At 38.6% G+C, this 13,387-nt stretch overlaps 3 protein-coding genes across 3 annotated transcripts in view; 2 read left to right on the forward strand and 1 right to left on the reverse strand.

Annotated features, from left to right (window-relative positions):
* LOC111778575 (calmodulin-binding transcription activator 4-like) overlaps positions 1 to 5,110 on the forward strand; it is a 14,656-nt gene extending 9,546 nt beyond the window's left edge. Inside the window, exons 7-13 of the mRNA XM_023658486.1 lie at positions 190 to 338; positions 439 to 517; positions 621 to 829; positions 2,336 to 2,994; positions 3,507 to 4,086; positions 4,220 to 4,513; positions 4,779 to 5,110. Coding sequence (XP_023514254.1) covers positions 190 to 338; positions 439 to 517; positions 621 to 829; positions 2,336 to 2,994; positions 3,507 to 4,086; positions 4,220 to 4,513; positions 4,779 to 4,805 — 1,997 coding nt within the window. The 3' untranslated portion in view covers positions 4,806 to 5,110. The remainder of the gene's footprint in view (positions 1 to 189; positions 339 to 438; positions 518 to 620; positions 830 to 2,335; positions 2,995 to 3,506; positions 4,087 to 4,219; positions 4,514 to 4,778) is intronic.
* Positions 5,111 to 5,672: 562 nt separating this feature from the next.
* Positions 5,673 to 7,006, forward strand: LOC111778234. Its single transcript, XM_023657938.1, has 2 exons — positions 5,673 to 5,867; positions 6,367 to 7,006. Exons 1-2 carry the CDS (start codon positions 5,718 to 5,720, stop codon positions 6,769 to 6,771), a joined length of 555 nt encoding a protein of 184 aa, XP_023513706.1. The 5' UTR covers positions 5,673 to 5,717; the 3' UTR covers positions 6,772 to 7,006.
* Positions 7,007 to 7,490: 484 nt separating this feature from the next.
* LOC111778864 (histidine kinase 3-like) lies at positions 7,491 to 13,063 on the reverse strand. The gene is made up of 11 exons (XM_023658858.1): positions 12,193 to 13,063; positions 11,654 to 11,935; positions 11,261 to 11,430; positions 10,960 to 11,172; positions 10,705 to 10,891; positions 10,575 to 10,626; positions 10,259 to 10,488; positions 9,907 to 10,005; positions 8,734 to 9,836; positions 8,287 to 8,641; positions 7,491 to 8,185 (listed from the first exon to the last, which is right to left on the reverse strand). The coding sequence occupies exons 1-10, from the start codon at positions 12,568 to 12,570 to the stop codon at positions 8,377 to 8,379; spliced, it is 2,979 nt and encodes a 992-aa protein (XP_023514626.1). The 5' UTR covers positions 12,571 to 13,063; the 3' UTR covers positions 7,491 to 8,185; positions 8,287 to 8,376.
* Positions 13,064 to 13,387: the final 324 nt, after the last annotated feature.

Here is a 13,387-nt window from a genome sequence, read left to right on the forward strand (position 1 = left end):
CCCCCCCCCGAAGACACGCACACATTCTTTTACTTAATAGAATGTTACTTGATTGGGATGTTTTTTTTGCCAATTGAAAATAAGTAGAAATACGTCTACTTTCACATTCTTCCTGCATGTTTTCCTTTATTATTTGTGGAGATAATGTTAAATTGTACAAAATTGTCTGATGACGCCTCTTTGTAATAGATGCCAATGAAAAACATTCCGATTATGCTATGGCACACGAGATTATGTTTGATAGTGAAGGAACTCAACCATGGGGTTATGCACTTGGTTCACGTAAGACAGCTGATCTTGAATCTCAAGATAGACAGTCTCTCCTATGGAATGAAAATGTAAGTTCACCAGCTGCAGTTTAGACATTCAATTTTTTCATTTCTAATTCATTTCTTTGGGGAATTATCCTTTTAATTATTAACATTTGATTAACAACAGGAAAAATCATCATCGTCTTTGAGTAAAAGTACAACTGTGGACAATGAACATTACAACTTGGTGCACAGAAGAGGAAAAAGTACTGTAACAAAATATTTGTTTTATCTATTCTATTTTCCATCAGTAAATTTAAAGAGAATGGTTTCTATTGTTAACTTGAGTTATGATTATCACGTTGCCAGCTTCTGCTTTGCTTGGAAGCTGCACATCTTCAGAATATACTTCACCACTAGACAATCATGATGTTAATTCCAACTACCATATACCCTTTCTTACAGAAGACCATGGAAATTCTTTTGAAGTTGATACCAGTTTAATTGTTCCACAAGTGCAGAAATTTATAATCCGCCAAATTGTTCCTGAGCAGGGTTATGCCACTGAGAATACCAAGGTACTTGTAATTTTTTGTATTTCTGTGCTGTGATGATCACACGGTGCCAAGTGCCTTCTGCCGTTTACAGAGTTTGTTATGCTTGATGGCTGCCTTGATAGTCGTGTGATTTTTTAGCTTTTTATACTGCTTTCTCAAATATATTAGTGAGTTGAGGCTATGCATGCATTTGATCTGTACTGTCTATCTTGATAAACGTTTGAATCTTAGAATTTCCTGTGGTATTTTGCATTTTACTCTTAATAATTGCAAAATATTTTCTCCTCTTACCTTTTCCTTTTCAGCTACAATTTCTACCTTGAGCTGATGTCATATTTTCTGTTGGCATCTTTGTTGATCTGATATGGACGCAAATGGGGAAGTTCCCTATTTCAGAATAGTGAAGGTCGCTTTGTAATCGGAATTGCAGTGACTATTTATCCACATACACACACATATGACATATGGACGTATATTGGCAGAATTTCTGTGATTATATTATTTTGAGGGAAAGAGATAAAAAAATCTCCAGACTTTCTGGAGGTCCGATTCTTCTCTTCCCTATCATCTAACTGATTGACTTTCCTCCTCATGTCACAGTTTTATGCCTATCCTTAAAAGTCTCACCAAAGGATTCCACGCCCTTTACAAAAGTTCCCTCACCTATCTACAACATCACTCAGAACACCCCAGATGGCACTCTCCAGCCTCTTTAACAAAGTCTTCTTCTGGCCCACGTAAAATGAATATATTATAAACACAAGGACTGCAGTGGACTAATTGAAACATTTTACACATTAGGGGCTGCAGTGGAGAAATATCCTAACATTAGGAACTAAAACATATATATAGTAGTGTAAGATGATACAGGAAGAAATCTTTTTCTTCAAGATAAGATACAAATACAAGTAGGACTAGTATTTATACTATTTCTTTAGGCGGCTATTGTGCAACTAATTACTAACTTCCTAACAACCAAATCATCCTGCAGCGGCTAGTTTACAAAAAAAAAAAAAAAAAAAAAAAAAAAAAAAAAAAAAAAAAANCTCCAATTATTAGTTGAAACTAACAAACCTATAACATACAAAACAGTAGCCTACATGATTTAGCCTATAAATGCTATATGTTCAATGTACTCATTTTCAGTATTGTTTCCAACAGCTAGACTATTGCCTTGTACTCTAACTACGTATGACTTCAATTAATTAATTAGTTATGGAATATGCAAGGTAACTAATTGTAGGGACCTCAAAGATAGTATTTCTGACCTAATTTGATCAATGGTTAACCGAAAATTAAACTATTTTAACCAGGTTTCTTTATGTTTGATGAGTTCGTAGATATAGAATACTAGCATTACATCCAGAACTGTTGCAATTGCTTGGTTTCTGAACAATGATATAGGCTCTCGTAAGAGTAGTAAAAGGAAGTGTTACATTTTTGCTCTATTTTGATTCTGATCAGTTGCAGCCTCTGTTATTCTCATTGATAGTTCAAATATTCAAGTCATAAATTCTCTCTATCCAGGTCATCATTATTGGATCTTTTCTTTGTGATCCTTCTGAATCTCCTTGGGCTTGTATGTTCGGAGATATTGAAGTTCCTCTTCAGATTGTTCAGAATGGGACTCTTTATTGCGAAGCACCTCCACACCTTCCTGGGAAAGTTTCTTTCTGCATTACATCTGGCAATCGGGAACCCTGCAGTGAATTCAGAGAGTTTGAATATAAAATGAATGTTTGCAGTCGTTGCTACTCACATTCTAGTGGACCTACGAAGAGTCCAGAGGAGCTGTTGTTACTTGTCAGGCTTGTCCAATTACTGCTCTCTGACTCTAACACGGTAAATTCTGAAGTAAGGAGCAATTATGTGAAAGCTGGTGATGATCAGTGGAGTTCTTTGATAGAGGGTCTTCTAGTTGGTAGTGAAACTCCTTCTGATACCGTTGATTGGCTTCTTCAAGAGTTGCTAAAAGACAAGTTGCATCTCTGGCTTGCTTCCCAACCGAAAGATAGACATGATCCGGCAGGCTGTTCCTTGTCCAAGAAAGAACAGGGTATTATACACATGATTGCTGGCTTGGGCTATGTGTGGGCATTAAACCCAATTCTCAGTTGTGGTGTGAATATAAACTTCCGTGACATTAATGGATGGACTGCTCTACACTGGGCCGCACGATTTGGAAGGTTCAACTTTTTTAGTGTTTATTTTTACTTTTATGATTTCAGAGCTTAAATATTAACAGAACTGCCCTCAGAAAGTACACTATTCTAGAGCCTATGGCTCAAAGAGAAGATGGAAGGGCAATTAACACGAAACTTGGCCAACAATGTTTGATTTATTTTCTGGTGTGGAACCTAATCATTCATGACATTTTGTATATCTGATAAGTAGTTGGATACACTTGCATACAAAAACTTGAATGAAAATCAGAGATTTTCCTTTTCCGTACAGTTTATTCACCATTCTGGGCATTCCATGTAACTTGAACTAGTAATGAACAAATTAAGAAACAACTGTTTTTGCTACCCTTAGGAAACATACTTTATTTGCTTCATCTTTCTCAAGATGGACATGAGTCGGTGGTATCCTTCAACATATTTGAGTTTTATCCTAGTATTTGTGAGATGACTTCTTTTATTTTTTGAAAATTTTTATTTTATTTTTATTTATTATTATTATTTTGCTTTTAAATCAGGGAAAAAATGGTTGCTTCACTAATAGCCTCAGGAGCATCAGCTGGCTCTGTGACTGATCCTAGTGCACAAGATCCAGATGGTAAAACTGCAGCGTCTATTGCAGACATCCATGGACACAAGGGACTTGCTGGTTATTTATCAGAGGTTGCACTTACTACTCATCTTTCATCCCTCACATTTGAAGAAGGTGAACTTTCCAAGGGCTCTGCTGAGGTAGAAGCAGAAATGACTGTAAATAGCATTTCAGAGGGGAACCACACTTCTACTGAGGACTATACCCCTCTAAGCGATACGTTAGCTGCAGTAAGGAACGCTGCACAGGCAGCAGCACGTATTCAATCTGCTTTCCGTGCACATTCTTTCAGAAAGAGACAGCAGAAGGAGGCAGTTTTTGCAGCTTGCATAGATGAGTATGGAATTGATCCAAATGACATACAGGGGCTCTTAGCAATGTCAAAGTTAAAGTTTTCTAATCGACGTGATTGCAACGCTGCTGCATTATCTATACAAAAAAAGTATAGAGGTTGGAAAGGTCGTCAAGAGTTCTTATCGATTCGTCAGAAAGTTGTGAAGATACAGGTACTATATGATCTCCATGAACATGCATGATTTACACACAGTTACTAAACACGCTAATCTAAAGCTTCAGATGTTGACGCTGTTCCATTTTATTATTTAAAACCTTTTTGCTGTCATTTTCCATTGTTAACAGGCACATGTGAGGGGGTATCAAGTTAGAAAGCATTACAAAATAATTTGTTGGGCTGTTGGAATTCTTGATAAAGTTGTATTGCGTTGGAGAAGGAAAGGAGTTGGTTTGAGAGGTTTTCGTAGCGATATAGAGTCCATTGATGAAAATGAAGATGACGATATTATAAAGGTATTCCGCAAAGAAAAAGTGGAAGTTACTATCGATGAGGCTGTTTCACGAGTGCGATCGATGGTTAACTCTCTGGATGCTCGTCAGCAATATCACCGTACGCTTAAAGGATTTCGAGAAGCTAAGGTGAGCCATACTTTTTAATGGTAATTATGAATGTCAATAATGTCTTATTGCTTAATCACCTATACTTGATTCTGATTCGAGAAGCATGACTCCGTTTTAGCTTGATCTTGCATCATATACACATCCTCGATACGAGTTTATCATTTACATTTTCACGACTTCGTGAATTAAGTGTAGATCAAGCCTTATATTGGCCTTCTTATGGAGCTGAATTCATGGTGCTATGGTTTTGATTGATGACATCTTACATCCCTAACGTTTACAGGCTGAGCTTAATGGTGCCGATCGTTAATCCACAGGATCGACTTCTCTCGTCGACATTTCTGGGACTGAAGATTGTAATCAATATCCTAAGTATGTGTAGGAGCAACTTGGTAATCCTGATTAACCTAACATTCACTGATTTCATCTTTCTTTTTGCAAGTTACCTTTCTAGTTAACCATCATATGTACAGTATCCCTAGTGGTTATAATTGGTAAGCACAGATGTTTAGTCATATATTGTCTCTGTAAATGATTTGTATTACTGCTGTAAATGGTTTGGGATGGGAGTATGTTAGGAGATTTATGCTATTAAATTAATCCCTTTTTCATTTATTTGCTTTTACGTTTCAGGTAGGGATTTGAACTCTCGAAAAGTTTTTATACCAACCCGACGTTGTTAATTGGTTATCCATACGGAATTTTCACCTCTAATATTGTTGTATTGTAAAAATTCAAGATACGATGGACAATAGAACACTTGAAACAAAATAATTGTAGGACTAGAAGCATTAATTACATATATTTTTTATCTTTAGGTAACTAGTTATTACTGAAATGAGCATAATTCGACTCGTTAAAATATAAGACTCTAAGTTAATAGCTTAAATATTTAAATTTCTTTTTTATTGTAATAAAAAAAATGATATTATTATACTACTAATTTTGAATTAATTTTTATCTAAATTGGTTGAATAATAATAGTAATACAAAGGAATGTTAATTTTAGGTTTTATTAAAAATTAAATTTGAAGAATTAATTGAATCCAAAATTACATGAACCAAAATTATACGGAAGACAGACCACTCATTACATGCCACGTGCATGTTCATGCTACCTGTCATTCTCACAGTCGAGGTTAGCCATGACGGAACCGATACTACAAGAGCGCGATAGAAAATCCCTCACCTCTTCCATAGAAATTTCAAGTGGAACAGTCCGATGGAAAAAGAGCAACGCCTCGAGCTGATCAAACTCGCCATTGAGAGGCTGCTTGATGAGAACAAGAACAAGCAATCCTCTGATCGAAGCTACATCCACGATTGCGATGAAAACGGGGACCGTACTCTTCTCCACGATTTGCTCTCTCAGGTACGCAAGATTTACGGTTTTGATTTCTGAAACACTGAAACTTCGAAATTCTTATCGCTACGCCTTTTGTGATTTATTTTCGAAATCGACGTTTGATTGAGGTTTTTGAGTTGTTGCTTCGTATTTCTTTGATCTCTTCTTCGTATGTTTCGATTATGAGTTTCTGGAATTTCTTTCATTACGCACTGTTAGGAAATCTCAATTTATGGAGGAAAATTGAATTCGAATCTGGATTGTTGTTGTTAAATCATTTGAAATCCACCTAGATTTGGCCTTCTGAACTTGTTTCTTTGATCTCTTCTTCGTATGTTTCGATTATGCACTGTTAGGAGATCGGAAAATTGAATTCTAATCTGGATTATTGTTGTTAAATCATTTGAAATCCATCTAGATTTGGCCTTCTGAACTTGTTCATGATCATATCACCCTTCCAAATCCTGTCTCTGCTTCTTTGGATAGTAAATTTGAAAACCAAATTCATTTTCCTCAACACCGACAGATAGAATCGCTGAAAGAAAGAACAAAAGAAGGAACGGAATCAGAGAAGTTGGCTTCTGCATTAGATAATTTGAAATCGAAAGCTAAGAACTCTGATGATGATGAGTTTAGTAGAGAAGACATTGTTAAGGAACTGAAGAAGGTGAAAAGGCAAAACGTTTTAACTCAGTGTCTTGTCTCAGTGATGATAGTGGTGACTGTTGTTTGGCAGCTTTCTGAGGTCTCCATTATGTTGAATGTAAAAGATCAAATCAGCCATCCCTTTAGATTCTTGGGCAGTTTGATCTCAGGAGCGCTCAAACGCCCAAAAACCATTGTTGAGAATTCATCAAAACAAGAACATGATGAAGCTTCTATGCTTCCCCCTCTCCAAATCCCAGAACTTCATCATATGGGTTTGCAATAATTTTGGATTTGATGATGGAAAACATTGGTTGTTCTTGACCTACAAAGGGAGATGGGGGTTAGACAACAATTTTTCAAACGGTCCTGATGAAGAAACATGGAGAGATTTGCTTGGAGGAATCCCCAGATTATGTAATTATTTGGTTTTATGAAAATTTGCTTTGTAATTTAGGGGTCAGAGATTATCTTTTGAGAAAAAAAAAAAAAAAATCAAAATTAAAGTCCTTTTGGGAAAATGATTGCTTATAGTTATGAGGTATTTTCCCTTTTATCTGAAAAAGAAAAAAGTAGCTTTTGAAGTTATATTTTATTTTATGATATATAAGTATTTAGAATTTAGTTTTCATAATTTGTTAAAAATATCTTTTTACATTAAAAACTATTTATGAGAATTTTATTAAATGATAAGAACCGTTTAGATACTCCACGTATTTTAAGGAGAAATCAAGAACATTCACGCATATCTGTCACCATCGTGTCTTTTTGGGCAGCCGACTTTGCGATTGTGCAGCAGTCACTCCCAACACTAAGTGAGTCAGCCAATTTGTATTTGTGTCGCCTACAATCGAGCATCGTTTGTTCAAGCCTCTGACCCCGTTTGAGGAGAAGGTTTTAGAAAACGGGAGTAAAGAAATTTTTGAAAGTAATAATAAGAGAAGATTTAGAAGCAACGTTATATAGTAAGTAAAAGGCAACACAACGGCCTAAATAACATATAACTTTTTGGACAAGGAGAAGAATTATCGAATAAAAATTATACGTGATCAATTTTTTCAACTTATTACAAACATGAGAATCAAACATGTTCTTAATATACAAACCGCTTCCCTTCCAGTTGCCACACAACATTCTTCCATCTAAATTCATATCTACACTGCCTTTCAGGGCCCTCTCATGATCTGCAACTTGTACATCATCACTGCAAACCAAGATTTCAATCACTCTCACATCAGAATTCCCTATTGAATTCTGCTACCAAATGAATCTCGAGTTACTTACCGACCTCAATGACCGATATCGTAACTTGTACTGAACAATCGTTTTCGTTCTTGGTTTGATTCGGGCTCTTCTCGATCTTATTCGTAGTTAGGAAGGGGGAAGGAGTCTAAATGAATGGACATTAATGAACCATCATTGATGGACGTTACACATGATACACAATCAATTCGACCAAGGTCTGGCGCTAATAGAAGTAGCGAAGGAAAAGGGCAGGGCTTTTTTCATCGTAATAGTGGGCGGGTCAATCTATGCCGGCTGTTAGAATCAAATTCAGGTCGTAGCAGAGGGGCATAGAAAAACGACTTGTCCAGAGATGAAAACTCCATCAACCTTATGTCTGTCTACTATTTACACTATTCAACAAAACTTAGGCTTGCCTGGCGTCATCATATTAAGCGTAAGTCTATCATCTTCGACTGCAAAAGACACAATATGATGGAAGCTTTTCACCATTAGTATCAGAATATATTGCCTACATTTTGTACTGGATCCTATGTCTTTCAACTAAAATACTTACTTGGAGGTAATGTACACACTTTCAATCATGCTGTACAGCCCGACCGAACGGGCCAGTGTCGTCTACAGACCCGGAGTATATGATTTCTGTCTATAAACTTCCATTTGAGGTACTGTGGAAAAACTGAGAAACCTCTCGGTAAAGTCGATCGATTTCAAATGGCTTCGTAACGTATCCATCCATCCCACACCGAAGACATTTCTCATGTGTGGCCTGGATTACGTCTGCAGTCATGGCGAAGATGGGTACGTGCCAATTACATTTATTTTCATATGCTTCTTTTGATTGTTCTCCAACTTCGATACTGTCGTTGATACGACATTCGATTTCCCGAATTCTTCGTGTAGCTTCAAAGCTGTGAGGCAGAAGAACCACTGAAGTGATCAGCTCATTATTGCTACAAAATGTTTAGAAAGAACAAGGAAAAGTAAGTATATCACAACATACCCATCCATTTCTGGCATCTGAATATCCATGAAACAAGCATCGAATCGATGGGGTGGCGTAAGCAATCGGATCGCATCTATTCCACTGTTTTTGCATACGACATCAGCTCCATACCGTTTTAGAGCACCAGCAGCAACGATACGGTTAACCTTATTGTCATCTATGATAAGAATTTTCCGACCGAGAAGTAGATGACGGAGAGAGTGTACAGGAAGCTCTCCGTTGCGATTAATTCCGACGCCCATGAACCGGTGTAGAGAGGCAGCAAGCATGCCTGCCCTCAAGGGCTTTAAGATGAGTATGGGAGTTAGTACATCAGAAATGATATCGCTGGAGTTAGTAAGAAGAAACAGTTTGGGAGGAACCCCATTTGAATTTCTCAAGTTGTGGATAAGAACATCTGATATGCTCATATCCTTATCCCAAAGATCTTGCTCAACAAAGATCATATTGATAGCTGAACCACCAATCATGGTGGTATGCACACATTGGTTCAAGTCAGGTAATAACTCGACGTTTATTCCAAGACGTTGAATATGATATCTCGATACTTTGGCCCGAATCGGTCGATGGTCCACGACTAATGCCCTCATGCCCTTAAATGCCGAGGACGGTGAGATGGAAGTGTTCTTAATTTGCTGGGATTTGTCATACTCACTTGGCTCGTTCGAGAAAACCGCAGTAAATGTGAAGGTCGAGCCAATCGTAGGTACACTTGCAAAACCAATCTCCCCCTTCATCAGACCAACCAAACATTTGCTAATACTCAGCCCGATACCCGTTCCTCCGTGTGTTCTAGATGTCGACGGTCGAACCTGCATGAAGGGAGTGAAAACACGTGATTGCGCTTCTAGGGGAATGCCAACGCCTGTATCTTCCACGGATACCATGAGGTTAATATGGTCTGGTGACAATGGCGGGAAATGACAAGCCGTCGGTCCGTCTTGACTCAATGTTTGAAATCCAGCCCAGCTGAGACGCCTATTGGCAACCGGATAGCCACTCAACGTGCTATTCGTTGATGACTCGATCTCGAGATCAATCGACTCAAGAACCTCCTCAACGACATTAACTGTGATAAATATATGTCCTTGCTCTGTGAACTGCCAAATCCAAACATCATGACTTAGCAGCTAAACAAGATGGACATGTAGAAAAAAAAACGTTACTTGCCTTGATCGAGTTCCCCACGAGATTAGTGATGATTTGCCTAAACCTTCCCGGATCACCGACAAGCATCTCGGGGACGCTGTCCGAGATGTAAACTGCGAGCTGTAATCCAGACGAACGGCCATGCCGATATAATGTGCGTAAAAAGAATGGTAAGACAAGAAGAATGGTGTGGAGTGCAGAATTTAAAGCTTAATATGGTTGGATGATAAAAGTCCCACATCGACTAATTTAGTGAATGATCATGGGTTTATAATCAAAGAATACTCTCTCCATTGGTATGAGGTCGTTTGGGGAAGCCGTGGACAATATCATACTATTGTGGAGAGTTGTGTATGTTTAACAAAAACATTACCTCCAATCCTTTTTCTTGAGATTTCCCAGAAAAAAGTGACAAAATATCATCCAAAATTGCTTGCAGATTGAATGGAATGGCTTCAAGCTCAAGCTTTCCAGATTCAATCTTTGCTTGATCCAAAACCTCATTTACCAATGACACCAAAGCTTTTCCACTATCTTGTACACTTCTAACAAAATCTTGTTGAGTGAAATCCAAGCCTGTGTCCATAAGCAAATCCAACATCCCTGAAATACCAAAAGAAATCGGTTTGATATTACTCGAACATAGTATAGTTCGAAGAATTTCGTCGTAGAACGAACTAAAGTCTCACCTAGAACGCCGTTCATTGGGGATCTGATCTCATGAGACACGGTTGCAAGGAACTACAAAGGGTTGAAGAATTGTTGAGGCTCAATTCGTAGACGAATGTCGAGACGAGACTAATCAAAGTGTCCACATACCTGAGATTTCGCAACATCAGCAGCTTCTGCCCGTTTCTTGAGTTCCATCATCTCGTGATAATCGTCCTCCACTTTCGTGATACGGTTCAAGGTTGCGTGAAATATATACCCCAAAAGCAATGCAATAATGAGTATGCCAATTGAAGTTGATATTGCTAACCATGGCCATGGTTGTTTTTGTTTGAATCTGTGTCACAAACTTAGAATTACCATTCCTTGATTGAACTTGTTACGTCGAAATGGAGATGTAATTACCTGCATCGCATCTCGTGCTTCCTATCTGGATCGCCAAAGTTAAGCGGGCTAACATGCTGCAACCCGTCTTCTGATACGTCTTTACCGTACATACTGATCGGGTGTGATTGGTTCGTAGTATCATAAACATTCACTAGGATGGTTTGGTTGCTTGCAAGCTGTTGAAGTAGCTTCTCCACGAGCGACTCGATATCAAAAACTCCCCCAAGATATCTGTTTGACAAATGTTTCGTTTAAGTTCCATTCGGATTTCGTTAAGAACTAGACGTATCGAGTTCGATCATCACAAAGAAAGACATACCCATCTGTAGCTTGAATCCTCTCGTTTGGAGTGGCATTCGAGGGAAGATCTCTCTTGTAGACAGCAAACGTAAGTATGACTCCGAGGCGATTTGTTTTGATCAATTTGAATGGAGCTGTTAACACTCCCTTTCCCGATGCTCTAGCTCGTAAAACGTTCTTCCTGTCTTCCTGGTGATGCAAATAACTCGATATTAAATCTTATGCTCAAAACTTTTAAGTAGAACATCACATGTTCGAAGCTCGAAACTTTTAAGAACATTCCGAAAATGTTCGAGTCTTATCAAACCAGGCAGCCGAACCACTGAAAGTATCAGATCCAAGTAAAATACTCACAACATAACAGGAATCTCATTGACAAGACAAGGTTCCAAAAGATAAGAAAGTATCTAACCTTTCCCGACAGCATATCAAGAGAAACGACATGAGAAATCGTATCCTGTGCGAAGATAACGGGAGCATATTCGTCTTGGGTCGGCGATGGCTCCAGGTCTTCTGGAGCATAGTCATCTTCATGAACCGGACTTTGTTCAATTTTATCCATCCTTTTAATTGTCCACCCCTGCTGCTTCTCGAATCGCTCTCGTTCCGAATGGAGCACCCTTACCGCATACGCCACACCACTGGTAAGAGGCCTCTCGAACGCAGTTCGTTCCGTGTACCTCGCAAATGTCCTCTATATGTATCAAAGTTAGTGACTAATAGAGACACTACTACTCCAAACGAATTGTGAGATCCCTAATACAACAATATCTGCTAGCGGTGGACCTACGACGTTACAAAAACACTTCGATTCCATGAAAACACACTTCAAACACAAAGCCAAGGTGTGTTCATAACATAGATAACTTCAAATTTCATACACAACCATACATGAACAAGAAAAACCAGTAGAAAAACAAGGATTATGATGAAAACAACACAATTGAATACCTGATCTATAGCAGAAGGGTTCTTGGCATGATGGAAGGTGGAGATGAGTATGGACATTGCTTGGATATGGTTCATACTGACATTGAACTGATCTTGAAGCATCCTAGCTCGCTCATCACACATGCTTCCCAACCCCTCTTTCCTCTTCTCTGTAGCTTGAGAGCTCATGTAATGGAAGATCCACAAAGAACCAAACACAGAACAAAGAACCCAGGCCACCAAAACCCTTCTCCACCAAGTGTTTCTGGCTTTCTTGGATCCAATATACTGATAGTACTGGTGATGCATCTTGCAGCACTTTCCAATGAGCTTCTCCCAAAACTGGACCCATACCAAACCACCCTTGGCTTCCATAACTTCATAAATGAACCAGTTCATTGGAGATCAAGCTAAAACCATGAGCAACCTGAGATGGGTCTGGCCTCTTTGTTAAAATCAGCTATGAGTTTTAGAGAGAGAAGAGAGATGCGATGCTTTGATATCCACCCACCCCTGGATGAGTTGAAAACAAGAACGCTTCTAATACTCAAAAACAGAATTTGACCAAGACCCAGAACGTGGAATTGGTCCAAACAGAGCTCCCCAAAAGATTCCCCCAAACTTAGTTTAAGAACTGGGGTTTGAAGAACAAAACCCAGTTGTTAAAATAAGAACAAAAACACAACGACCATTGAGAAAGGCAAGGTGCAAAGATCTAAAGCTGCTGGCAGAGGAAGAACAAAGAATGAACTCATATGATGATGATGAAAGGAAATGATGATGCGGTAAAGAGTAGAAAAAAGGGCGCAGTCCCACTCATCAACCAAATTAATGCTTCTCTCTTTCTCTATCCCTAACTTTGCTTCTTTCTCCATATCCTTCCTTATCCATTTCATCTATTCATACCACATCCCCCCACCATGCACATTTCTACACGCTAACTCCTCCTTCCAATGCTCTTCTTTTTCTAGGACAAAACTGCCCTTCCTTCCCACTCTTATTTACTCAATAACCCTCCCCGCCCCTTTTTCTCGCCCAATTCCACTGCTAGTAGATATTGTCCTCTTGGAACTTTTCCTCAAAGTTTTTAAAACGCGTTTGCTAGTCTCCTGAGGCCCCCAAAGAGGATAATATCTACTAGTAATGGACTTAGGCTGTTACAAATGATATCATAGTCAGTGAAGAGGCTGCGCTTGAAGGGGGTAGACACAAGGTG

This window comes from Cucurbita pepo, chromosome LG17, assembly GCF_002806865.2.
Source record: "Cucurbita pepo subsp. pepo cultivar mu-cu-16 chromosome LG17, ASM280686v2, whole genome shotgun sequence".
In the NCBI taxonomy this organism is placed as follows: domain Eukaryota; kingdom Viridiplantae; phylum Streptophyta; class Magnoliopsida; order Cucurbitales; family Cucurbitaceae; genus Cucurbita; species Cucurbita pepo.

Excerpts from the sequence above, each read along its gene's own strand:
- LOC111778234 (XM_023657938.1), top strand. The coding sequence starts at position 5,718 with ATGGAAAAAGAGCAACGCCTCGAGCTGATCAAACTCGCCATTGAGAGG. Across the intron at positions 5,868-6,366 it reads TCCACGATTTGCTCTCTCAG|ATAGAATCGCTGAAAGAAAG; the intron begins GTACGCAAGATT and ends CAACACCGACAG.
- LOC111778864 (XM_023658858.1), bottom strand. The coding sequence starts at position 12,570 with ATGAACTGGTTCATTTATGAAGTTATGGAAGCCAAGGGTGGTTTGGTA. Across the intron at positions 11,173-11,260 it reads AGGATTCAAGCTACAGATGG|ATATCTTGGGGGAGTTTTTG; the intron begins GTATGTCTTTCT and ends TTTGTCAAACAG. Across the intron at positions 10,627-10,704 it reads CTGATGTTGCGAAATCTCAG|TTCCTTGCAACCGTGTCTCA; the intron begins GTATGTGGACAC and ends AACCCTTTGTAG.